Genomic DNA, 25164 nt, shown 5'->3' on the forward strand with positions numbered 1-25164 from the left:
ATGATAACAAAACACACAAAGCGTGTCATTGAAGTTTGATTAGTAGGGAAAAAAGTTGTGCATACTGACATGTACCTGCAGGCTGTCAGGCAGCTCTGTGATTGGCTGCTGGAGGAAAAGGGCCATAAGCATGAAGTAAATCTCTGGGACATTGGTGTGTTTGGGCAGTAAAGTTTGCAACACAGGGAATCCTGGGAAATGACAGGCATCTCGGTTGATTTCCCGCAATGTTGATCTGCCTCCTGCGCTGCGGCCTACGTTAAAACCTAAAAGGATATAAGAGCAAAAATTTTTACAGTACTAAATACTTGGTTATTGTTATCATTCTTATACCGTATATTTATAGAAGTGTTCAACTAAAAATGCATGTGAAATCTAATATGATTCGTTCTCTTTCTCACCCAGAACAGTGCCAATTTTATTAGTGAGCACAGAGTCAGTGTGGTCCAGCCATCCTCCTCCAGACAGGCCCTCTTTAAACCGGCTCAGGATGGATTGGTTACTCAGCAACACCACCAAGATTAAGAGAGCTGCCGTCACCGTACTGGAGTGAATGTGTTCTTCCATAAACATCAGCAACCAATCAAAACCCAAGGTGCGCACAAGTTCTTCGCAAGCCCTGTGGGAGGGAGCATAAAGGCAAATTTTAGTTTGGAGGTGATTCATTTGAAGGTAAATCTTACCAATTTTATTCAGATTGTTTTGTTATGTGTTAAGTTGTGTAGTTTAATTTACAGGCAATCAAATGGTGCGCTTTGTCATTTTTCATAAACACACACACACACACAAATACTGAGTGTACTGATAAGAGATAAAAGCACTCGGGCTACACTAAATCATTTTGGACACATATTCAAAGTGTCCAGTTCCATCTGTATCCAATCCCAGATATAAGTTCTAAACCAGAAAAGCTTAGATAACAATGTTACAGATGCTTTAAAATGCAGCGTAGCTCTCTGAAGTCCAATAATCCACCTTTGATTTAATAAATAGCATCACTCACTGCACATTAACAACGTTCTTCTCTTTGCAGCTGAAGAGCTGTTTGAGCAGGATGTCCAGCAGTCTGTTCCGCAGAAGAATCAAGTTGGACGACAAGAGGCCTCCAAACTCATCATCAGCCCCTGAAAACACCCACGAAGAAGAAGAAAACCACTGAAAGGAGGAATGATCCTGCTAACCTTTTTGACATTTTTAAGCTCCTGGTATTTTACGACATCTCATAATTAGGTCTAGATGAAATACGCAGATTTTCTAGTGATAATTTTCAGTTGGAATCTGCAGAAAGTGCTTACATGCAGCTAACTCTGCACTCTTACAGACAGCTGAAAACACCAAATTAGGGGGGACAACTGCTTAGATTCCCATGGGCCTGGGATTGTTTAATAGGGTGATCTGAAGTGTTGTTGTGGTGCAAATAATCTGCTGCTAAAATGCTTTGATACCTGGTAGCTTAAAAAAAGCTGACTCACCCCTGTCGATCTTCTCCTCATTGGTGTTCTCCATAATGACAAACTTCTCGCAGACTGCAAATGTTGGCAATGTCGAAGAGATAAACTGCCCAAACCTGGAAAAAAAATTAACAAAGCCATAAACAACTGAAAAAAGTCCAGTATTCTGAATGATTATTTTGAGAGCGAAAAAAGTAATTAGTCACTTCAAAATAAAGTATGTTCTGCAGAAAAATCTGACATATTTTACATATTATATAGGCATACAACGGTCCGTTTACCTGAGTAGGTCGTACGAGTTGGGGAAGCCTTGAAGCAGGAGACTGAGGACATTGCCGATGGCAGCAATGGTAGGCTGAGACAGAGATTGATCCCTTAGAGTCAGCAGCAATTTGGGGATCAACTGAAACTCCCGCAATAGTTTGGCATTCTTAGCAGCCTCACTGAGAACAGAAACAAGTGCACATTTTGTTAGTGCAGGTCTGACTCTGAACCTCTGGAGTTTAGAAACACCGTTCACTCTAAAGGCACTTTCACACCAAAGACGATAACTGTAAATGTAATAATTGTTCTAGAGAATAGCAAACTCTGATGATTTAGAGTGATTTTATTATGATGATCAGTGATAAGAACACTGACAGCCAATCAGACTTTAGAAGCTCAAACATTTGAGGGAGCAGACGACATGCAGTGCTTATTTTAACAGAATGTTTCTGTCCAATTGTGGATGTTGCACTACGCACAGACTACAGCCGACGGCAAACTAAACACCTATGTGTTCTGTGCATGCGTTAGATGAGTTAGCTGTCCACATCAACAGCTATCAATATTACATTTTCATTATTCAAACTGAGAAACCGGACCAAAAATATACGAGAGGAATGCAACGAGTGCTACCATTTTGAATACAAGTAATGCTGATAACTTCCTTCATTTCATGTGGCTCACATTGTTCTGATAATATTCACATATTAGAATACTTGGGTAAGATCACGTAACATTAGAAAAGTCTTCAGTTTGTTCCGCCTTCATTTACTTACTCGTTTTCATTACCTTCTCTTTAATTCTCTGGCACTGACTCAATCGCGAAACTAGGCATCCAATTAGAGTTCGCACTTTCCCTGTCGCCAATTAAACATGCTGAAACGGGCCAACGTGAGGCAATAAGTGGAACACACCAAACACTAGCCAACTAGTCTTTACTAATACATATCAATATGATGTCCTTCACATGGAAGCAGACCTCAAATATACATGCGTTGCAGATCAGATATAATTTGATGCATCTGTTGTTCTGTAAGTGCTGCTGGTTAACCATCATAATGTTCATGTTTAAATGTGCACTGTAACACTTCTAAAGGGCTGAATGAACCCAAATAATGTCCCATCATATTGCAAAAAGGCTTATATCGATTGCCCTGAATCAAAGATTCAATAAAGAGTGTTAAGAGTATGGATGGATTACCTGGATTCAGTCAGAAGTTCGATGAAGTGCTCGAAGAGAGAGAGATGCAGTTCATAGGGTGCATGAAGCCAAACCTGAAAGTCCACCAAATCATACATTTTAAGTCATTACATCATGAAAAACAAACAAATACTAATATCTTCTGAAATAAAAGAAGTTTTAGAACTGAAGACCACTACACAAAATCATGCTCTTATGGCAGCTATTAGAGTGGCTGCAGTTCAATTTTCAGCAAGGTTACTGATGATGTCAGTCGGAGGTATTAATACATCCTAACTGGATGTCAATCATTCTCAGTATATCTGCCGGATGAAAAAAAGCTTGAGCTTTGCACCTCAAAATCACATAGCAGGTCCTGAAAGGCTGTGGAATTGGGGATGATTGAGGTCTCGTGGCCACTATCGACAGTTCCAACGAGGGAGAAGGTCAAGTGCAGAATATGGCTGTTCAACAGAGGGCGTTTCTTCTTCAACAGCATGGCCAACAGCTATAACAGAACACATTAAGTTAAAGAAGATCATTTAGGCAAATGATCTAAAGCTTACAGGAAAAAGCAACAACAGAAGGTCTACATGAAAGAATGATCTGCTATATTTTCCTTAATCTACTCATTTCAGAATTTAGTGATCGGTTTAGTTTAAAACAGGCTGCAACCCAACACTCAGCCATTCATTTTCCTTACACAGTGACACCACAATCAACATTAGCTCAGTGAAACATTGCATTCTATCTACAGACCCTATTAAAGCAGCAAAGAAATAAAACAATGCACCATCTGTTATGTTCAAACCAGCACATCCCAGCATGCCCCACCCTTAAGAACCCTCACTTATCACATCAATTGGCTGTCATCGGTCACAACAGCCCAGGCTCACTGTTATCATTTAATTTGCCACCTCATTGGCTTGTAATATCCTCCAGCTACAGCTGGAGAAAACAGAGGACATCCTCGGTTCAAAGTTCACTGATAATTGTTATTGCAGCCCACCTGGTAGCCTTTGATACGCTCCATCTCTTTGCTAGCTAGCGGGTTGCTCTTGACAACACACACTAATGCTTTTACTGCAGCATAGAGACCCTCCACGTCTGAAGCCATAGCAACCAGGCCCAGAATGGCAGCTGCTCCTCCGATGTACTGGAGGTTGGTGGCCACCGGTTTGGTTACAAAGGCACGTACACCTGCATGGAACAAGATTGCAGCTATAAATACATGAACACAGAGAAAGGGCCAGTTTACTGTAAAAGCTTTATTGTGCCACTTTTTTTTAAATTCTGCACTCACCCAGGTAACCGATGACTGCAGCTCCAATGGTCCTGGCTGATCCGTTGAGATGGCCCACTGCATTGTGGACGAGTTTGACTGGGGTAGCACTTTCATGAGAGGAAACCCCCAGCTGAAAAGGGATTAAAAAAAAAAAACAAAAAAAAAAACATCATTCTGAGCATATTTTGTAAAATGATATTTAAAATAATTACTCATGGGTAGGACAGGAAATCTGTACTGCAAACTTCTACAAGATTTGGAGACTAATCCTTCAAAAGTTCTAGACATTCTGCACCCCTTGCATATTTATACATAAAATAATGTGGCTACTTATGCATTACTTCTTTCAGCAATTAAAAAACGTCAGAATTAATATTAAAATTCTGCAGATGATGCACTAAAATTAGTGAAGATAATACTTATAAAGGTCTCCAGATTTCCACACAAAACTCTGCTAATATTTACATTAGTTAAATATCCTCATTTATACAGAACATTTCATAATAATTCACAAAAGAATTCTGCATATTTTGATTAAAAATTAAAATTTTAAGAACACATTCAATTAATCAAAAATGAACGCAAATACATTTGTAATGTTACAAAATAAATGACTTCAAATAAATGCTGCCAGTTTCTTCGAACATTAAATAACTCGACTGTGTTCAACATTAATAATACAAAATGTTTCTGAGGACCAATTCGGCATATTAAAATTATTTCATGTGACACTAAAGACTGAAGCAATGTCTGCTAAAAAATCAGCTTTGCTATCACAGAACTAAATAATAATTAAGTAAATATGACAAATATGACAACCTTTAATGCTAAATATATATCTTTTTTAAACATTTTTGAACATTTAATTTGTTACAATTAATTACAACAAAATAATATAGAAATATTCAATTAGGGTGAGAGTAAGACAACTTACCTGTTTGGCGATGGCTTTGCTGTCCAGTTTGTTATAGACCTTTCGTATCTTGGCCACAGTGAGAGTAGATACAGAATGAGCAAAGAGACTGAAGGAGACCTTCTCTTCAGGAACCAATCCAACAGGACAGGGTGGCACAGCCTCAGTCTTTGAGTCTTTACCTGGAGATATGAAAGGAAACCCAGTTAAAAGCCACAACATGCGAACAGATGTGAAACACGCAAGATATAACATTTAATCAGTACAACAGCCCTTTGTTTACAATAAACAGCTTTTTAAATAAACATCCATTTTAGCCTTATTCTTCACCTCAGTGTGACACATCAGGTACTCACATGGCAGGTAAACAGCTTGGAAACTGCCTACATAATTGGGTCCCAGCTCATAGATGGCAGCCACACTGGCAGCAGGCAGCACCTCCTCCAGAAAGTGAGTGGGTCCCAGTCGCCAGACCAGTGTGGAGAGCTGGCGCTGGGCCGGTGGCGTACCGACGTAGCTGTACACCGTGCTAACCACAGGTGGGTTTGCGGAGGCAGAGCCACCGGGAGCATTGTGAACATAGTGCAGCTACAAAGATGAGAAACAAAAAAGTTGAGTGTTTATTTTAAATATACTTTTTTTTTTTAACAGTAGGAACTTTTGGTTGAGCTGCCACTGAAGCAAGAAACGTCAAAAACGCATTTCATTTCAGATCTGATGGCGAACGTTATGCTAAATTGTGAAATAGGAATTAAAATCTTTAAAAAGAGGGCAGAAAACAATGAAATGTCCAAAGAAAAAATAAGAATGGCACAGTTTCCCACTATTTCATTCAAAATATAATAAAGGTGTCTACATCAGGAGCTAGGCCACACCTTGACCGTGCTGACCATCTGGCCATCGATGTAGAGAGTCGCCATGCTGTTCTTCAGCATTCCCTTGCTCATAACTAACACCAGGTGGTGCCACTGTCCCTCGGTGATGAGGTCAGCGCAGCGGAAGCGTGCACAGCAGGGCAGGATCTCATAGAAGGAGGACTCCTCACTGAAGTCATCCACTGCGAAGGGAGAGGGGAAATGATGTCACGTCACTAACCACAGACAAAGGAACTTTTCCTCTGCATTTAAGAAGAAAAAGCCTTAAAATCCGACATTAAAACGGTTTGATTGTCTACTGCCGATTTGCCCATGAAACATAAGTGTGGCGACATCATAAGCTAAATTATTATTTAAATATTTAAAAATGTGTGTGTGTTCATAAACATCAGCATTCTGAATCTCTGTAATAGATACGTTTTTAATCCAAGCTTAACGAAGATTAAAACACTCGTCTTATTCACAAACATTCAGTATCATTAGAACTCTGCTGACATCAACAGAAAACAAAGACGTAGAACAGGAAGTTGTAGGAAACACTTGCCATAGGTCTGAAGCAGCTCTTCCTTAGTGGACACAATGAGAGATCGGTCTTTAGCGGAGAGCACGATGGTGAGGCAGACATAGTGCTGCTCGGACGAGGTGGCCCTTCTCACCACCGTGAGGAGACGAACAGGGTGGTTTTGGGGTGGAGTGCTAAAACGCTCAACGCAAAACCATGTGGAGTAGCTCAGGCCAGATGGGGGCGGAAAGAAACGCTCGCCTGAAGAGAAGAAAATAAGGATATTTAATATTAGGAGTTATTTTTTTCTTCTTGCATCATTTGGATATATACTGACACATACCAGCCATAGCTGTCCAGTGCTACATGAATATTAATATTATACTCAGAATAGCTTTTTATCGGACAGATACGACTGATTTTGCTCTAACAGCTCTGATGAACAAGCACTGACTTAGTAAATTAAAAATTAAGTTTGCACTGTCAAAAATAACAGTGATTTTAAAGCTAGAGTAAAAAACCGTCAAATGAATAACAGGAAGTTCCTGATATATATGGTTAAAAACTGAAATAGCCATTTTAGACTATTAGATTTTTGGAAGTGAAAAGAAAAGAAAATTTACAGGGGAAAATCGTAAACTGATGTTCCCAGAACTCCTCCTTTGCATTTCAGATTGGATATTATTACTTTAAAATAACTGTTTCTTGTTTTTTTTATTTTGTAATGTTTATTAGGGTTGCTACAACTAATGCTGTTCAATTAATTTTAGTCTCACCATGATGGTGTTTAATGTTTGTGTGAATGACACTGTGCACCTTCTATATGTTATCATTTAAGCTGTTTGTGATGGGCTCTGAATCATCACCACCTGCTTTTGGGGTTACCAGTATATTTCAAAAGGTACAAAAACTTCAGTACTTCAATAGGTTGATATAATAACATTATTTCAGTTAATAAAATGACAGTATTTAACTGTAAATTTAAAATTTAAGTCTTCAATAGTTTAAATGTATAATTACAAAAAGAAAATTTTTCAAGTTAATTTAAAAATGTATTAAACTTTTTTATTGTGGTTTGGGGACCAACATTATGACTGACTAAATCTCCTTGGACTTTGCATAAGGATCTATTACATCAAGCACACATTCTTGAATATGTAGTCTAAGCTACTTAGATACAACAAATCCACTTTGGCTTGTACCCTAAACCCAGGAAACCCCTGGAAGAGAGACACAGGAACAATGAACTAGACTGCAGGGGATCTGAATGAAACTCTCTGAGCAAGAAATGATGATGCCATCGACAAAAATAGGTCAGAGAATATGATGCAGGAGTCTATCTATAAATACTGAAATCATCCATTTGAGAGAGAGAGAGAGAGAGAGAGAGAGAGAGAGACAGAGAGAGAGAGAGAGAGAGAGACAGAGAGAGAGAGAGAGAGAGAGAGAGAGAGAGAGAGACAGACAGAGGAGAGAGAGAGAGAGAGAGAGAGAGAGAGAGAGAGAGAGAGAGAGAGAGAGAGAGAGAGAGAGAGAGAGAGAGAGAGAGAGAGAGAGAGAGAGAGAGAGAGAGAGACAGAGAGAGAGAGAGAGAGAGAGAGAGAGAGAGAGAGAGAGAGAGAGAGAGAGAGAGAGAGAGAGAGAGAGAGAGAGAGAGAGAGAGAGAGAGAGAGAGAGAGAGAGAGAGTGAGAGAGAGAGAGAGAGTGAGAGAAGAGAGAGAGGGGGAAGTGAGAGAGATGGGGAGAGAAGAGAGAGAGAGAGAGAGAGAGAGAGAGAGAGAGAGAGAGAGAGAGAGAGAGAGAGCGAGAGAGAGAGAGAGCGAGAGAGAGAGAGAGAGAGAGAGAGAGAGAGAGAGAGAGAGAGCAAGAGCGAGAGCGAGAGCGAGAGAGAGAGAGAAAGAAATGAAGAAAGACAGGAAGGTAGAAAGATGGAGAGGCATCAAGCCCTGAATCACCTCATTAATACTACATAGGCACTTGTACGCCCACTCAGGGCTGCCGTGAGCTGGTGGAGCACCAGCAGGAGCAAAGGCACACAAACAATTTCTGTCAAGCTCTGTCAAGTTTCTGTGTGCTTTCTCTTTTCTCTTTTCGTATTTGCAAGAATTCAGTCACAGTGTGGTGCTCCTGTTCCCTCTACCTCATGCCTGTCATGAGCCATGATGCTTCTCAAATTCTGTCAAGCTGCTTTGCCCGCCTTTGCCATCCCATGCTTCTAACCTCAAACTCACTCAAAAATACAATGACAATAATCTGTTAAAACAATATAAACACTAACAGTTGACTCTGCTCGGTCAATCACATAACTGTACTGAAAGGTACATTTCACCGCTGTCCATGGCAACATTTTATATCTTCTGAGATCCCAACCAACAAGACCGGGTTTATTGTGTGGTAATGACTTGCTTGCTATACATTTATTAATTAAATGTGCTTTTTATGTTAAAGACATACAAAGATGCAATACAAGATGCATACAATGCAAATCATGGGGGAGGGGAAGAGTGTGTTTGTGAGTGCATACCATTTCCCATGCCGCTGACCACCGCCCCGTCACTGACTCCAGATGTGTTAGCATTACTGGATGGCACGTTGTGAGGGGCCAAACTGGGCAAAAACAAACAGCTGGAAAGACAAGACGGAACATTTTTTTTTTAACTTATCAGAAATCCCAGCATGCCAGACATTTCACACATTTTATTCTCGTCTCTCAGTAACAAACAGTCATAATATGTGGGATATTTCACATTGGCAGCTTAAGAGTTGTTTATTTGCGGGTGTCATGCCTTATGTAAGACTGACAGAGTGTGCTCACCGTAACAGAACTGAATTACATCGTGTACAAAACCGTACAATATTTAAACACCGGATATTATTAAATGTTAGCGAAGCAAATAACAAGAATGCGTACAACTTAGTGCAAGATTCCTGTCAATCTATACTTCATTAAACATTCTGCTATTCAACAAATAAACAGAAAACCAACCCAGTGTCACTCAAAACAGCTAAATAAGTGTCTATGGAAGCAAATTAACCCTGAAAAAGGAAGCCTTGTGTGTTATTTCAATATTTGGCAATTAAAAAAAAAAAAATCCCAGATCACACTAATACAAGCATCCACCCGAAACAGCGAGTGAAACATTAACACCTCCAACCAGACAAAGATATGTGTGAAGATGGGTTCAATTTGGGGACAAATCTGCTCACAAAAGTGAGCTATATCTGACAAAACAGTCCTTTTTTGAAAGAAAAAAAAAATCAATCAATCATTCAGCCTATATCTATATCTCTATATATATCTATATCTCTATCTCTCTCTCTCTCTCTCTCTCTCTCTATATATATGTGTGTGTGTGCGTGTATTAGTAAAGCAGATTATATACTGTTGTACATTACTTTCATTATTAAAAAAAAATCTAAAATAAAACAATAGAAGTCTATGTATATGTGTGGGGGGTTACTGTCCACCTCCTCCCTGTTTGCTCTCTCATAACCCAAAAAGCTTTAAGCCCAGCTGTGGCAGCACCATTAGGCTGGTCTGCACGCCCCAATACAGAACGTGTTTACATGAATTTTTCATGAAGGCAGATGGGGAGCACACTGTGTGTGTGCGCGTTTTGTCAGCGTTCGCAAGATGAAATGTGGGCCAGTACAAGCGATTTTTACATCTTCAATTATTCTAAGCTGCATGTTCTATTCAGATGTAGGAGGAAGTATTTAAAGACACGGGAGGATTCTGGCTAAGACATATAAAAGATACATCATTTGGATTGTCTGTGCAGTTGGTGCAGGTTTAAAGGGAATTTGTGGCATTTAAGTCTGTAGAACTGCTGCATAATTGTTCAAGCAAGAGAAAGGCCTCTGTGAGCCTAACAAAATTCAATCTGTGCACAACCAATATCACTTGAAGCATTTGGGTCTGTGTTATATGCGCTAGGTGCAAAAACTGAACCGTTGACCCATTTCACACAGATAAATTTGGAGAGAAGACAAATGATGATCACTGTGCTTTCATAATTAATGAAAAAGATGAAATATTAAATATCTGTTATATTCAGTTTAGCACGTACCCTGATGGGATTATGTTAAACAGAAACAGATGGAGGATCTGTGTGGATTCTTTGTTGCGCTTTGAACTGCGATACGTTCGGAGACGTAAGCGCATTTCAAGTCTGTTTTTCAGTGAGCTTTAAACTAGGTCAAGCTTTTAAAAGCACAACACCAAATAAATTTTTGACTGACGCATATATCTGGTAAACACATTCTGAACTGAAGCCAATGAATCTCTGATGCCCGAACGGATATCTGCTTACAAACAGTGACTGGGCAAACAAATCTCGATCTTCATTAAATACAGGTTAGATCAGCGCTGGCAGCCTTACCCGAATCCCTCTAATGACGTGTCAAACTCGACGAAGGCGGGCGTGACGGACGATCCATGGAGACGGATGTCATGGGGCGTCGTCATGGAGACCAGGCACTTGACTCTGGTGAGGGGCACAGTGCTGCCCTCAGCCGATCGCACCAGACTTCGGCTGATCCGGTACTGGCTGTTGTCCTCGTTAATCGTGAATACGCTATCCGGCCCAAAACCCTCCATGGACAGAGTCATGCTGTCTGGATGCGGAAAAGGTCAAATGTACAGTCAGGCTTATCCCGTAAACTCTACTGTTGCCCTAGTATCACACTATTAACTCAAAACATAGTTAACAGTTATTACTGCGAGAACTGAATTTTTTTATTTCACTTTAACACCATCTTTAATGCATACATTTTATGAATTTTGTCCATTTCATTTGGACAAAAATGTATTTAATTTATATTTTCACCTTTATATTTTCAAAATATAATTTTTGATGAGTAATAGGCATTCCTAAGAAACCATACATTAATGGAAAGCTTATTTATTGAATAAATTATGTATAAATCTTAATTGAAATATGAATATGAATGGTTTTGTGCTCCAGGGTCACGTATATATTTACATTTATTTGTTTATTACTCTATGTCCTAATTTTTTGGTAACGGGGTGCAAAACTCATAACAGAACAAATAAAACGACTTACAATTTTCAGTAATTAAGAATAATATTGACAATCAACATCTAAATGTTCTAAATGTTAAGCACCTCCTCAATACATTGGCCAATGGTTAAAAAAAAAAAAAAAAAAAAAAAAAAATTGTATATACGTAGAATAAAAAAGGACACGTACGTAATTTCAGGAAATCATATATTAAATGCTGCTGTGTAAAGAGTAAAGCAGTGTAATTATCATTGTGATGTCAGAAAAAAAATGCTAAAGCAATAAATAGCAATAGGGTGTTGAATGCTATAAATCTGACATTATAAAAGCAAGAGAAATTTCCTTTCCGGAAAAATCCTTTCATTCTTTTTAAATTACAGTTCTCTTAAATATCCTAATTGTGAGGTAATCTGTTGCGGAAATAACAAATGAAAGTCTGCTAGCACTGTATAATTCCACTGAGGCTTTCTACTAAGCAAGCAGGAAACCTTTAAATTAGCAGGTTCAAAAAAGACTTGCTGGACACGGTGAAAGCTCGGAGAAAAGTAATTTCACTGGTAATTAGGGAAGCTAGGAACTCATCTCCAGCAAAACCCTATTCAGTTGAACGTCTCTCTGCTGGCAGAGCAGTGGAGAGCGAAAGGAGAATGTTTTGTTTGATTCTGATGGTGATTGATGGCATTTCACCAAAGACCACAGTCAGTGAAGCCTGAAGTAATGTCCCTCCTTTCACTGAGCCCACAGAGAAACCACAGAGACAAGACCACATAACACTGACACAAACTGTTTACGGGACGGCACAAAAGCACAGTGACAGCTCTAGCAGTCTTTATGCATTCATTTTTTTTCCTTACTGCGCATTTCAGCTTCATAGCTGAGGGAGCTAGGCTTGTGGACCCGATACTGCTTCAGGAGCTTTTTGTCCCAGGCACCGCAATTCAGAGGATTCCCAAGTCGTAAAAATTCCCTGAAAAATGCATAACAATTATTTAATAGAGGCAATAATATTCCACACAATGAGCAATTGCTTGAGCTTCGAGCATAATCACTATACATTAAGAAATCCAGAGGACAACAACGTCAACTGATAAATATAAACATCAAGTAACTGCAATGAATAAAATATAGAATTACTGTATAATAATTGTATTGACTGCAATAATAATAATACATTAAACAACACACACATATATATAGCTATTATTATTTTATGCTCATATATAATAAGAAAATAATAACATATTAATCACTTAAATAACCACGATGATGATTACTTCTATTTGTTAAAAGATATTTACAGAAAGCAGTCGCATGACATTTAAACCACACAACATTTTGATTTCTCAAATGAGCTAAAGTGAATAGCTGTTTTTTATTATTATTTTGTAGTGGAGCATCCTCCATCACGTTAGACCAGCCATGTGGAAAATTGAAATTGTTAATCCGTTTGACTTAAAGACAACCCATGTAGAGAGCTTTGAATAATATTGAGATGCTGTCAAAATTGATTATTTTCTTTTTATGCAAACATGCAGCTGTGATAAGATCAAATCAGTAAAGACTGAAACGTGCAGGAGCCCCAGGAGCAAAACAGATTTTAACCGACTCACCTGGTCTGTGTATAAAATAAAATCAGCTCAAAAGAGCTCGCATGTTGGAGACCGATCAATAAAAGGTTGAGAGCAGAAACGCGTTTCATTATGATATTTTTCTTAAAGATTAATCAATTCAGTAAATATCACTGAGGCTTTGGGCTGGTCCTCTGATCTGAACTGTAGGGTGATATAAAGCGCATCTTGTCAGTAAATCTCCACTAGATGTTTTCAAAAGAAGCGGCAGTTAATGCACAGAGCCGTAGTTCACTGACAAGCTATGCAATATTCTGTTCAGTTTCGCAGCCGGTTCATTTGCGATACTGAACACCATATTGCGTAGCTCGTCAAAGACCTTTGGTTCTGTGTACTAACTGCCGCTTCTTTTGAAAACAGCTGACAAAGATTTGCTTTACTGATGAGATACGAATGAATATATCGCCTGGCCCTACTATACTGTATCACATTTGCATACTGTAATGTAAACAGTATATTGTACATTACCAGCAAGGATGCTCTTTCTGTCTTCATAATATTGTGTAATAATATTAGTGGTTGACCAATATGGGTTTTTTGACAACCAATGCAGATATCTTTCCGGTTTTTGGAAAGCAAGGTGGCTGAAGATTGATATAATGGTTAATTTTATTTAATTCATATTTAAGATTTTTTTTTTAAATATTTAAAAAGTATTAAAATATTAATTAGTAAAGTACACATATACTGTAGAAGATATATTAAGTATTTTTAAGAGCTAAATAAATATTTAATAAAATGATATCAAATAAAAAAAACATAACACTGTATGAGTGTGCACTGGGAATCTTTCCTTTTTCAAATAAAGTACATAATGCACACAATGAAAATGACATGAATCTGACAGTGGACACATGCATAATTTGAATTAACAAATGAAATGTTTAAATAGTTTTCACCGAAAATCATGCAATCATGCAGGATACAAATGCACACTTCACAAGATCTGACAGCTGGATCCGACCAAGTCTGCAAGGTTTGTGAAATTAAATGTTCATTAGTCATTAAAAGATTTTTTTAAATTCTCTAATTGCGCATTTGCTGAATGCAAACAGCAGACGAGAAAGTATTATAATGTTTCCCTTTCTATTATCATTTGTTTAACAGTTCTATCTGATTATTAGACAGACTCCTATCCGTATTAACAGTTAATGATGATGGGCGAACACTGTGTGCTCAGGTGCTGCCAATCTCAGCGCCGTCAAAATAAAAGTCCTGCCTCAAACACATTTGCCAAAAAAAGCAACCTATCGAGTTCTAAAGATGCTAAATATTAGCCTATATATCAGCCTTGGCAATATATATAGATCAACCATTCAAACAACTGGGCTCACCTGAGCACCATCGGCTCTAAGGCCTGGGAGGCCAATCGTTCAAACATCCTCTGCAGAGGTGGGTGGAGTGGGTGATCTTCGTCTCCCAAAGCACAGCTACAGCGCTGAAGCAAACGTGAGTGCAGACCTGCCTCACACAGGATCTGCTGGTTCCTCTCTGAATGCACTAGAAGCTGCAGGATGTTAGCGACCGCCAGCTGCAGGTCCAGAGCATGCTGAGGAACAGAACAGGGCTAAAGTGAGCTGCAGACGTCAACCATTGTTCACATTGCACAAGTCAAACATGACATGCTGTTATTACTTGTCATTCTGAGAACAAATACTTAAAGGGATTGTTCACACAAAAATGAAAGTTCATGCTGTTCCAAACCCATTGGACCTTCGTTAATCTTTAGACCACAAATAAAGATATTTTTGATGAAATGCCAAGAGCTTTCTAAACCTGCATAAAGAGCAACACAACTGACATGTTCAAGAAAAGTCCAGGTACCATTAGTGGTTCAATCTTACATTTATGAAGCTATAAGAAAACTTTGTGAGCAAAGAAACAAAAATAAAGACTTTATTAAACTATTTCTTCTCTTCTATGTCAGTCTTTGACACGTGCTTGTGCTTACTACCTTTCAGAAACCGGTCAGAAAGCCCACAGATTTCATCAAAAATATCTTAATTTGTGTTACAAATATGAATTTAAAAGGTTTGAAACGACATAACAGCGAGTAATTAGTTATAATTTACTTTTTTTTTTTGGTGAACTATCCCCTGTTTTTCCAAAGGTATAACCCTAAAACTAATTTTCTTGGTTCTTACTGTCTATGCTGTCATTTACCACAGAATGTAATTTTATCTTGTGCTGAAGTGTGCAAAAACAAAAAGCACAAAAACACACACACACACATACAGACAAATGTACTTATAATGGAAGTCTGTGAGCTAATATACTGTATTCCATGTCAGTAGTTGTTCTTTGTATCTCAGGAAATCATGGCAATCATATCTGTGGTAATCACGGCAAACAACAAAGCAAGAATACTATTGGTAGTGCTTAAATAGGAACATGCATTTAAAGGAAATTCTTCAACTCCCCCATAGTTAAATAGTGGAGTTTTACTGTTGTTGAATCCATTCAGCCGATCTCCGGAAGTGGCAATAGCACTTTTAGCATAAATAATTCAATCTAATTAGACCAGTAGCATCAAAAGTTTTAACATTTTGCCTATTACAAACCTGATTCTACTTCTGGAAAATGAAAAGCTGCAATTTTCTAGGCCGATGTCATTAGAAACTATACTGCCATTCTGGCATAATAATCAAGGAAGTTTCCTGCCGTACCATGGCCACAGTCGCCGCAGTGATATCAGTATGACCATGAGGGCTGATGTCTGTAGACACCAAACATGGTGTCAGCTCACTAAATTTTGAAACAGAGCCAGTGTCTACAAGCAGCTCATACCTCAGGCTGTGTGTCAGAAGAAACGGAGGGTAGGAGGTCCAGCATTGCCAGCACTGCTCCAGGGTGGATGACTACAGGGTCTGAAGAGTGCTGGGGCGGATTTCCCAAATGCAGCTTTAGGTCCGTTAGGACTTTACCAGGAGCAGAGTTGGATGAGCTCTGATAGCCATGTCTGTTGGGAAAGAAAAGATTGCTTAATGGCTCTCTCTTAGTCTCATCACTTAGTGTCAGTGTCTGGGAAGTGTAATTCACTTATACATTTTGGCTCGGCAGTTTTATCCTGATAAAAGCTAATAGGCTGCAAAAGCTTAAGAGAGATTTTTAAAGGAGGATTTGTTGGTCCTTACTCTTAAACACAGCACCGAATTGACACTTTTAAAAAATATCAGCTTTGATATAAGGTTAATTATGAATCAAAACCCCCCACAGAGAGCTTGAAAAGCAAAAGGACTGAAAAAAAAGCTGTCAGCACAACCAGAGAAGAGGAAATTTTTGCAACTGCAAAGCTTTACAGGTAAGCAAAGTAGCTCAACATGGCAGATGAAATGGTGCAGAAAAAGATGAAAATAAAGTCAAAGAAGATGATCAAGGTAAAGAAAAGTGAAAGGTTGCAAAAGTTGCAGATGGTAATCGTTCTGATCAGAGGGAGGAGATGAATAACACTATCTTAAACAGAAAGTTTTCTACCACCAGCAATTTGTCTATTCACACTGAAAACATAAATGTAGATGGCCACAGCCAATAAGAAGTAATATTAATTAATATACCGCTATTCTGAACCAATTAAATTTTTGTGTGGGTGGGGCTAATGTTAATATATAAACTACATTAACTAAATGTCCTGTAGCTTTGTGGGTCTTGACAGGAAAAAATATCTTATTATATACAGCATTACAATAATTTAATAATTATAATTCTATATATATAAGGATCACGTGACACATGACACTGAAAACTGGAGTAATGGCAGCTTTGCCCTCATAGGAATAAATTAAATGTTTAAAAAAAATTTAAATACACAAAAATAAATAATTTTACCAATTTAAATATGGTTCACATTATATCTGTGTTTACTGTATTACTGATCAAAATAATGCAGCCTTATTTAGAATAATGCACATCTTTTGGGAAAGTGAAAACGAAACAAAAAAACCCCGATGTTTCTAATAACGGGAGATAACCAAAATATAGTACCAATCGCACATCCCTAAAGTAAATAAAAGTGTGAGAGAAAAGTGAACCAAGGTAGGAAGAGGAACTGAAACAGACTAAAGAAAAAAAGGGTCTGATCAATCGACAAGCACAGAACAGAAAAGGAAAAAAGGAAGAGGTGGCAGAAAGCAGTACCTCTTCCTGGCGATTGCTGGTGTGCCCCAAGGAGAGGGCAGCGAGGTCTCATGAGTCAAGCAGGGGGGCACCTGCTCAGCCCGACTACAATGATTCAACCACACATGGACACGCAGAGTCACGACCAAACAATCGACATGAAGACAGACCAGACATTTAGACAGCGACACAAACACAAACAGCAGGTCCACACCACACACACCCCGCGTGTGCAGCCAGGCAATGCCAGAGGTTACGAGAGACAAAGAAATGAGAAAGAGCAAGAGAAGGAGGCAGTTAGTTCTCGTTGAATATACAGCTCAGGGCACAGCACACAGAACTCAGAAGATCTATAGATCATGCAAATCTAACACAAACATATGCCCAAAGCACAGCTACACTCAGATAGCATGTGAAGGCATTTGCATCTTCTGAAGGTCATGACTAATGAGAACAAAACATCTAAACTACAGGGTTTTTTTAATTTGCAAGGAGTACTTGACTGTAAAAGTTACTCAAAATGCACATTCTTAGTAAAGTCCCCTATATGGAAAAAAGGGATTTCATTTTCTTTCATTAAGAAAAGACCATTTCCATTTATCCACACCTGTCAAAAGAATCGGTGGCCATCTTGTACAGGTAGATGAACAACTTGCTGCAGTGCTTGAGTGTGGGACACACGTTTTCAGCTGGTATGATTTCATCCTCCAGTAACCGCTGGAATGGTTGGGCATTTGAGGGAAAGACAGTTGCTGGACCAACTTTCTTAGCGTCAGAAAAACATCCCAAAAGTCGCACGGCATCGGCCAGCTTCTCGTACTGGATCTCAGTGCGAAAGAAGTGCGAGTTGGCAGGTTCATAACGCATGGCTGCTGTTAGAGTGCAGAATACGGTGTGTAGTAGTTCAAAGACTTTGTTCTGGTTGACCTTCTCCCAGCCGCTGACAGGAGGAGAACAGAGAGAACGCTCCATGGCAACCAACAGTGAGGTCACATACACAAAGCCGCCCACCTTGCGGAAGACGGTGCGTGTACGGTGGCTCTCACGCAGCACTGCTAACAAAGCCTAATGAGAAACAACAAAGAATGGTAGCTGAATTCAGAATTAAATCATAAGGATGGTATTAATTATTTAACAAAGATGCTTTTATTCATTAATTCAAAAGTATGGGTTCAATAAGATTTTTTCCTTTTTTTTTTTTGTTTTCGAAAGAATCATGAAATACTTAAGACTGGAGTAAGGATGTGTGACCACCAAATAATTTTTTCAATTCAATTTCAATTTGGCTGCTATCATATGGAATATCCACAAAAATAATGTGGATTACCAAATTTTCTTGCATCTGCTACAAACATTAATACTAGAAGACATTAATGTTGTCCACTCATAATGATCAGGCATTTCAGGAACCACACTCCAGACTTACCTCTCCAATAGGTCCTTTAAGGTATCTTAGTGGAGTGAGCTGTCCAACTCCCAACATCTAGCTACTGGTGGGCCTCAGGGCTCAGTTCTTGGACCACTTCTCTTCCCTGCCTCTTCGCATCACTAGATTCTCTCATTTATTACCATGGCTTTTTTAGATCACCACTATGCAAATGCCATTTAACTCTACCTCTCCTTCCATCCTAAAGATCTGATGACATCTGCTTGCATCTCAGCATGTATAACCTCAAAAGGGAAAGTTATAAAAAGTAGCGTTTTACCCAAAGTTGAACATTAGATGCTCAGCACCTCATTATGTTGCTGGCTTTTTAAATAATGTCACCCCTTCATTGAAAACAATTGAAAACAATTGAAAAAAATGTTAGCCTCAGGAAATACATTTTGGTGGACACACAGCCTAATGGCTGCTATATTATTTTATTATATGACATAAAATAGAAGTGCATTTTTATTTGCAACATGCCGCTGCAACATATTTGATTCAAACTATTTTGAAGCATTAATTTCAAAATGTGGACATTTATTATTTTCCAAATGTACTCCATTGCAGCCTGCACCTATAACCAGCTTGGCTGAATGTGTCATTTATTTTCCTCACAAAGTTATAAATGTGCCTCACCCGCAGAATGTCAGTTTTGAGCTGTAGTTCTGTTGACGGTGCGGAGTGCATGAGGCCGAGCAGAGTACCCATGTCATCATCTCCAGATGGCGACAGCACCAGCTGTTGAATGATCATCAGAGCGTGCTCACGACACTGACGGTACTTCACGATGTTGTGCACACACCGGGCTCCGCCAAACTCACGGAACAGTCCTGAGAGATTTCAATTTTCTCATTAAAAATTCATGTCAGTGTCATATAAGGTTGGAGACAACTTCGCTTTCAACTTTATAGTTTGGCAAGATATTTAATGTACCCTTTAATGTAAATATTAAACACAACACGAAAATAGTGAGATTTAGAATTGACTGACTATCTCAGTGTTAATGCCATATTTTGAATTGCTCGCTCGTTTTTTGTCACAAAGCCGTTCTGACTGGCTAACAATTAATAAAGCATGAGTACATCTGTAAGAGAGAGCATTCTGAGACCATCAGCAGCCATGATATAGAAGAGGAATGATTACAGAGCTGAAGTTAAGAACGTTTCTCAACCTGAGACCTGACTCAGCACAGGGAGGGAGAGTACTGCAGGGCCTGAGAGCATAGAAATGAATTTTGACTCATCCCTGAGTGCTTAAAAAAACAAAGGAAAAATGGCAGAACAATAACACAATTATAATGAAAGCCTAAGGGGTGCACTGGAAAGTTTTAAAGCTAGCTATGTAAATCTTATATATCTGTACAAGACCATATGAAATCAAAAAAAGACCTTTGCGGCATTATGTCTATGTATATTATCTGTATAACAGCATACTGCTAAAAGTTAAATCAAAATAATCTTTAGCAGATCTTACAGTTTTAAAATATCATCTTTCTCAAGAATGAGTAGGAAGTAGCAAATGATGGTTTACAGATTTAATGTAAGAAAAAAACTAAATAAAACATTTTAAATGAAAAGGATATCACTGTGATTTAAATTACTTTTGATTCAAAATAGGAGAAAATTCTATCTGAGAGTTCAACGTCCTATTCTGCACAAATAAAGAACTTCAATTCTGTATTCAATTCAGTGCTTCTGTTTGACCGATTCCATGAGGCGCTGATTACAAATAAAAGTAGCTAAAGAGGAAGAGACAGTGAGACCAAAACTACAGTGTCAGTCTAATTCAAAGCCTACTGATCACCATTTCCTCTTTCAAAACACAGCAAAACTCAGAGCCATAGACTTCTGGGCAGTGTTCTGACATGTGGTCCCAGCCTGTGGCTCTTTCCTAATGTCATTCCCCTCTCCAAACCTTATATTACAAAGTCAACTTAAAAGCGAAGCCATGCACACATTTACCTGCATTGGTGTTGGAGCCTTGCAAGAGGACTGTAAGTGTCTCCATAACAAGCCATGCAAGCTGTTTTTGCTCTTCAGCCACATTGTTCTTGGCATCACCTGAACACAGTGGAGGGAGCAGTAACTGAAACTATATCTAGTATCAGCATTGTTATTGTTAAGACAAAAATTTTTACTTTTCTTATTGAAATTTACTTAAACTATTTTAAAAAAGAAAATTCTAATTTAAAATGTAAAATTCCTCAAATTCAAAGCTAAAAAATAATAATAATAATAATAATAATAATAATTTTAAAAATGATAAAAATGAAAAAAAAAAAAATACAAGCCAATTTAAAATAGTAATATGTACTTTATAAAAAAAAATACTTAAATAACCCCTAGTAACATATATTATTTATTTCTAGTTCATATAAAATTTACCCTGCTCGCTGTGGGCTTGTGTTGGGTCTTTCAACAGGGCTGCATATTTGTGGAGCAGGTTAACTAGCACTTCCAGCAGTCCAACTTCACGGAAGACATCACTGAAGACAAGGTGGTGGCGTCCGAGTTTGAGAAGAGTGCGAGTGGCTGTGATGCTGCATCCGTAAGAAGTACTCGACTTTAACAGCACGCTAACGCTAAACAGCTCTTTGCATGGTACGTAATTAAGTCCAAAGACAACAAACTCCAGTAGCTCAAAGTACTTGGACTGCACCTCCGGGAGCTTTGCTACTCGCTCTGCAAACTGCGACAGCGTATGCTGCGCCTCTAAGATGAAATAGTTGGCATAGTCAGCAGCATATATATTGGCAATGGCTTCAAGGATCATACGTGCTAATCTACCACTCTTGGCCTTCAAGAAGGCATTCTGAAGCACAGAGAAAGCCTGGATGTTTCTGACGGTGTGGCCTGAAAAAAAAACAAAAAAAGATTTGAAATGATTGTATGTACAATGTATAACCAATACATTATTAAAAATGACTCTTGGCTTAACTATTAATTTAGCACCACTGTCTAGACTCTACAAACTCCAGTGACCTTTGATGGACTCTAGCTAGTAACACACAACTTCACATATTTTCATCATTTCCTCTCAATCTGAATGCAGAAGTTTATATTCATAACTACTTCCAAATAATAAAAAGTCCGTAACAAGACCAAGACTATGATTTATGTAATTATTCATTAACACCGTGTCAGCAGCAAGGCAAATAAAATAAGTTATACAGTTAACAAAAAGTATATTTAGGGTTAATACCAGATAAATGAAATTTTAAATATGTTCCAGAGAAACACATCCCTGAATAAAATCACCCATCTACATTCAAAACAGTACCCAAGAACATGAAAATACGATGGTTTTAAAATGTGACTGGAGCTCCAAGACAAATGTGGCCAAGATTAATATGGTCTTGGATTTTAAACTCAAAGATTAAGACCAAGACCATGAAAATACATACTTAGACTTAAGTCTCATATTTTCATGGTTACTGGTCGCTGTTTTGATTTATTCACCTCTAATGCAAAACACTTTTGTATGGTTGCGTTTCATGTTTTTTCGGCACCATAGAAATGTGACGACAATTAGTTTGCATAGCATTTTACTCGCCGTTTCTGGATGGGGTTAAGGAACAGAGACTGGTGGCAGTCATTTGTGTTTTCCCCAGAAATATGATGCTTTCTTCGCCATCATCATTTTTAATATGGGTATTATTACAGGATTATGCTAGCTGCGATTAAGAGCTGAATCACATTATTTAGACTGAAGTATTGCGTTTACATGAGGTAAAGTTTAAAATCGCAATATTGTGAAAATCTCATTATTAGTACATTAAGACCATGTATGTAAACACAACAACTGACTCAACCTTTTTCTGGTATCTTGTTCAGACTCAAATGAGCTTGTCTCGACTACAACACTGCTGAATAGCCACCAATGTCCTGAGCACAAAATTGATTACTGGTATTTTTCCATTGGGTTTTTCCTGAAGAGTAAGTATGCTATACAACTAAAACACACTGTATGCAATAATACACCCGACGGTCACATGACCATAGAGCGAGACAAGCCAGTCCTTCAACCCTGTAACCCTTAAAAACACATTCTTGTGCATTCAACCCTTACGAACTTCCACTTCGTTGAGCTCTGTTGCTGGTTGAGTGAAAGTGACACCACAAAGTAGGAAATAAACAATCTCTGTGATTGGCTTGTAAGAAAAAGAGGAAGTCTTGATGTGACTGGGTGCATAAACAACATAATCTGGAGCCATTATTTTAATTACAGCATTTAATGGCTCTTGGCGAGGCATAAGACAAGCCAAACAAATAACCTAACCAGATTACACAGTAGGTGTCTGCCGTTTGCCTCCTTCTGACCAATTAATGCCATTTAGAGCCAGTGAACACTAACGTTTTAATTCTCCCTCAGAAACCGCAGGCCCTTCTCCTTGTGTGACTAAAAGAGTAATCTAGCTGATGAAGGGAGGCAGGAGCAGACACAGATGAGGGGGTTAATAATTGAAAATGCCACGAGGAAGAAAACTGCTAATCTCACTCAAAGGTTTAGACAGCCATTGATTACAGCAAGGTTAATTCATCCTGCAAGCTTTTAAAAAAACATGTATCATTGAAATATTTTTTGAATGAATCATTAGAATTTCTTTGTTTCGAAGAAAGATTAGAAATCCAGAGGATGCAGAAATATGAATGACTGCAAATATAGAAGCACACTAAATCTCTAAAGTATTTTAGTAATGCAGGCTACTAAGCCTCAGCACTGCCATCCGAAATCCCAATTTTTTTTTTTTTTCATATTTTCTGGCCAAAGTTCAACATTCCCCTGGAATTTCACATCACCAGCTTTCACACCCAGCTGTGCTGTGACACAAGTTAAGAGTCAAGTGCATGTCAGTTTATGAGGGCTGACCTTTCCCAGAAGGCTGTGGAACCACAAAACCTGGAAGCAGGAAGGGTGCTCCGGTGGTAAGACCAGCTGGCTTCAGCTCACTGACACCATATGTGGTCAGAGCGGTCACCAGGTTCACCAGGTCCTTTAGAGCATCTTTGGATTCATCCTCTTTGGCCTGCTCCAACCTAGTATGTATAGCAATTATAGAAGAGAATATCACTACTCAATTATTTTTCAAATCAATTTAAAATAAATTTTCTTTCAAAATATTAATTTTACACTATCCCTTTAAGCTAACACTAAGTAAACACAAAAGCAAGATAATAAAATAACTCAAACACCAACTCAGCATATTTGAATGATTTCTAAAGGAACAGCATGGAATATTGATTTATTTAGAAATTTGTAATAAGTATGAAAATGTATAGTCCGCTGATAATTACTGCAAAGTTACATTATCCTTCAAATATAAATTCCTGAAGATTTGTGCAATACATTTAAATTAAAAAATCAGTTACCTGATCATAAGATCTATGAGGAAAGTGTAGCCTTGACACATGCGGAAGTCATCCAGGAGTGTCTGAGAGACATCACTAGAATCCTTCAAAAAACAGGAAAGCCCAGCGAACATCTCCACAATCTCCAGAGGAGAGAGGTCATCTGACTGCTGCATGTTCTGGATGCACGTTGACAAGCACTCTTTTTCTGCAAGAGAGAGCAAATACTGTCACATTTTTAAGCAACTTTTTTGCAGTAAACAAACAAATGCCTCTAGACAACATTTCCAGATTCAAATACTTCAAAGGACTTAAATCTATCTTAAGGGCCAAGATTTGAGCATTGATCCATTAACTGCAGAGCAATTCTTGGCAAAAGTGTCTGCAAACACCAGACCCTGACCTCTAAAAATGCTACAAGCACAAAAGTGAGTAACAGTAACCAGTTACATAAGGTTAAAATGTTACTAGTGTTCATAAGATGCCATCAGCAAAACGTTGTCAGTATTATGCATCCATAAACAGCAACGGCAAAGAACCACGCTGAAAGAAGTCAAATCATCACCGCAACTTACCGTGGATGTACTTGACGACATTGACGCTGAGGCCATGACGGGAGATGGTGGTAAGCACTTCTCCGGCACTCTTCCTCCAGGGAAGATTGTGGGGGGGACACCAGGAGGTGATGGCACTGAAGAGCAGCTGAAGATCATCCTTCTGGGCCAGCTCTTCTGCTGGAGACACGTAGCTGCACAGCTTCACAAGTATCTGAGAAGAAAAAGTCACAGTTGGTCTACATATCTAGACTTTATGCATATTTTGTGGAGAAAATGCTGTTCATAAAGACAGGCAGACCTGGACAAAGACTTTCTGTAGAAGAGCTCTGCGGTCTGCCAGAGGAAGCTCAGTCTGGGTGGCAGCAGGAACCTCGGGCATGTGGGGCAGGTCAAAAAACAAATATAGACACTTCACCAGCGTGGAGGGCACAGACATGGTGGTCATACAGTCCACTGTTTTCTGTAGAAACATAGAAGGGGAAGGATTCATATTCAGCTAATAAGCAGATCATGTTTTTTATGCAACTGAATATGATTCACTGGCAACCTGTTTAAAGAGGTCATATGATTTAAAGTTTTGCTTTCTCTTTGGGAT

At 38.6% G+C, this 25164-nt stretch overlaps 1 protein-coding gene across 6 annotated transcripts in view; it reads right to left on the bottom strand.

The window, feature by feature from the left end:
- wdfy3 (WD repeat and FYVE domain containing 3) overlaps positions 1-25164 on the bottom strand; it is a 62921-nt gene that overhangs the window by 19752 nt on the left and 18005 nt on the right. For 3 of the 6 annotated variants that reach the window (XM_043240085.1, XM_043240082.1, XM_043240084.1), the window contains exons 5-31: positions 24868-25029; positions 24588-24780; positions 24034-24220; positions 23534-23700; positions 21049-21516; positions 20626-20724; positions 19301-19494; positions 17843-18300; positions 17257-17340; positions 15910-16081; positions 14457-14671; positions 12349-12461; positions 10853-11087; positions 8995-9095; positions 6513-6731; positions 5969-6150; positions 5450-5681; positions 5115-5275; positions 4199-4310; positions 3905-4095; positions 3251-3403; positions 2917-2990; positions 1733-1894; positions 1473-1567; positions 1004-1124; positions 402-619; positions 70-266 (exon numbers count right to left, since the gene is read on the bottom strand). In XM_043240085.1, the coding sequence (XP_043096020.1) occupies positions 70-266; positions 402-619; positions 1004-1124; positions 1473-1567; positions 1733-1894; positions 2917-2990; positions 3251-3403; positions 3905-4095; positions 4199-4310; positions 5115-5275; positions 5450-5681; positions 5969-6150; positions 6513-6731; positions 8995-9095; positions 10853-11087; positions 12349-12461; positions 14457-14671; positions 15910-16081; positions 17257-17340; positions 17843-18300; positions 19301-19494; positions 20626-20724; positions 21049-21516; positions 23534-23700; positions 24034-24220; positions 24588-24780; positions 24868-25029 (4965 nt within the window). The remainder of the gene's footprint in view (positions 1-69; positions 267-401; positions 620-1003; positions 1125-1472; positions 1568-1732; positions 1895-2916; positions 2991-3250; positions 3404-3904; positions 4096-4198; positions 4311-5114; positions 5276-5449; positions 5682-5968; positions 6151-6512; positions 6732-8994; positions 9096-10852; positions 11088-12348; positions 12462-14456; positions 14672-15909; positions 16082-17256; positions 17341-17842; positions 18301-19300; positions 19495-20625; positions 20725-21048; positions 21517-23533; positions 23701-24033; positions 24221-24587; positions 24781-24867; positions 25030-25164) is intronic. The other 3 variants (XM_043240086.1, XM_043240087.1, XM_043240083.1) reach the window with 2 other exon arrangements.

Source organism: Puntigrus tetrazona, chromosome 5 (genome assembly GCF_018831695.1).
Source record: "Puntigrus tetrazona isolate hp1 chromosome 5, ASM1883169v1, whole genome shotgun sequence".
Classification (NCBI taxonomy): Eukaryota; Metazoa; Chordata; class Actinopteri; order Cypriniformes; family Cyprinidae; genus Puntigrus; species Puntigrus tetrazona.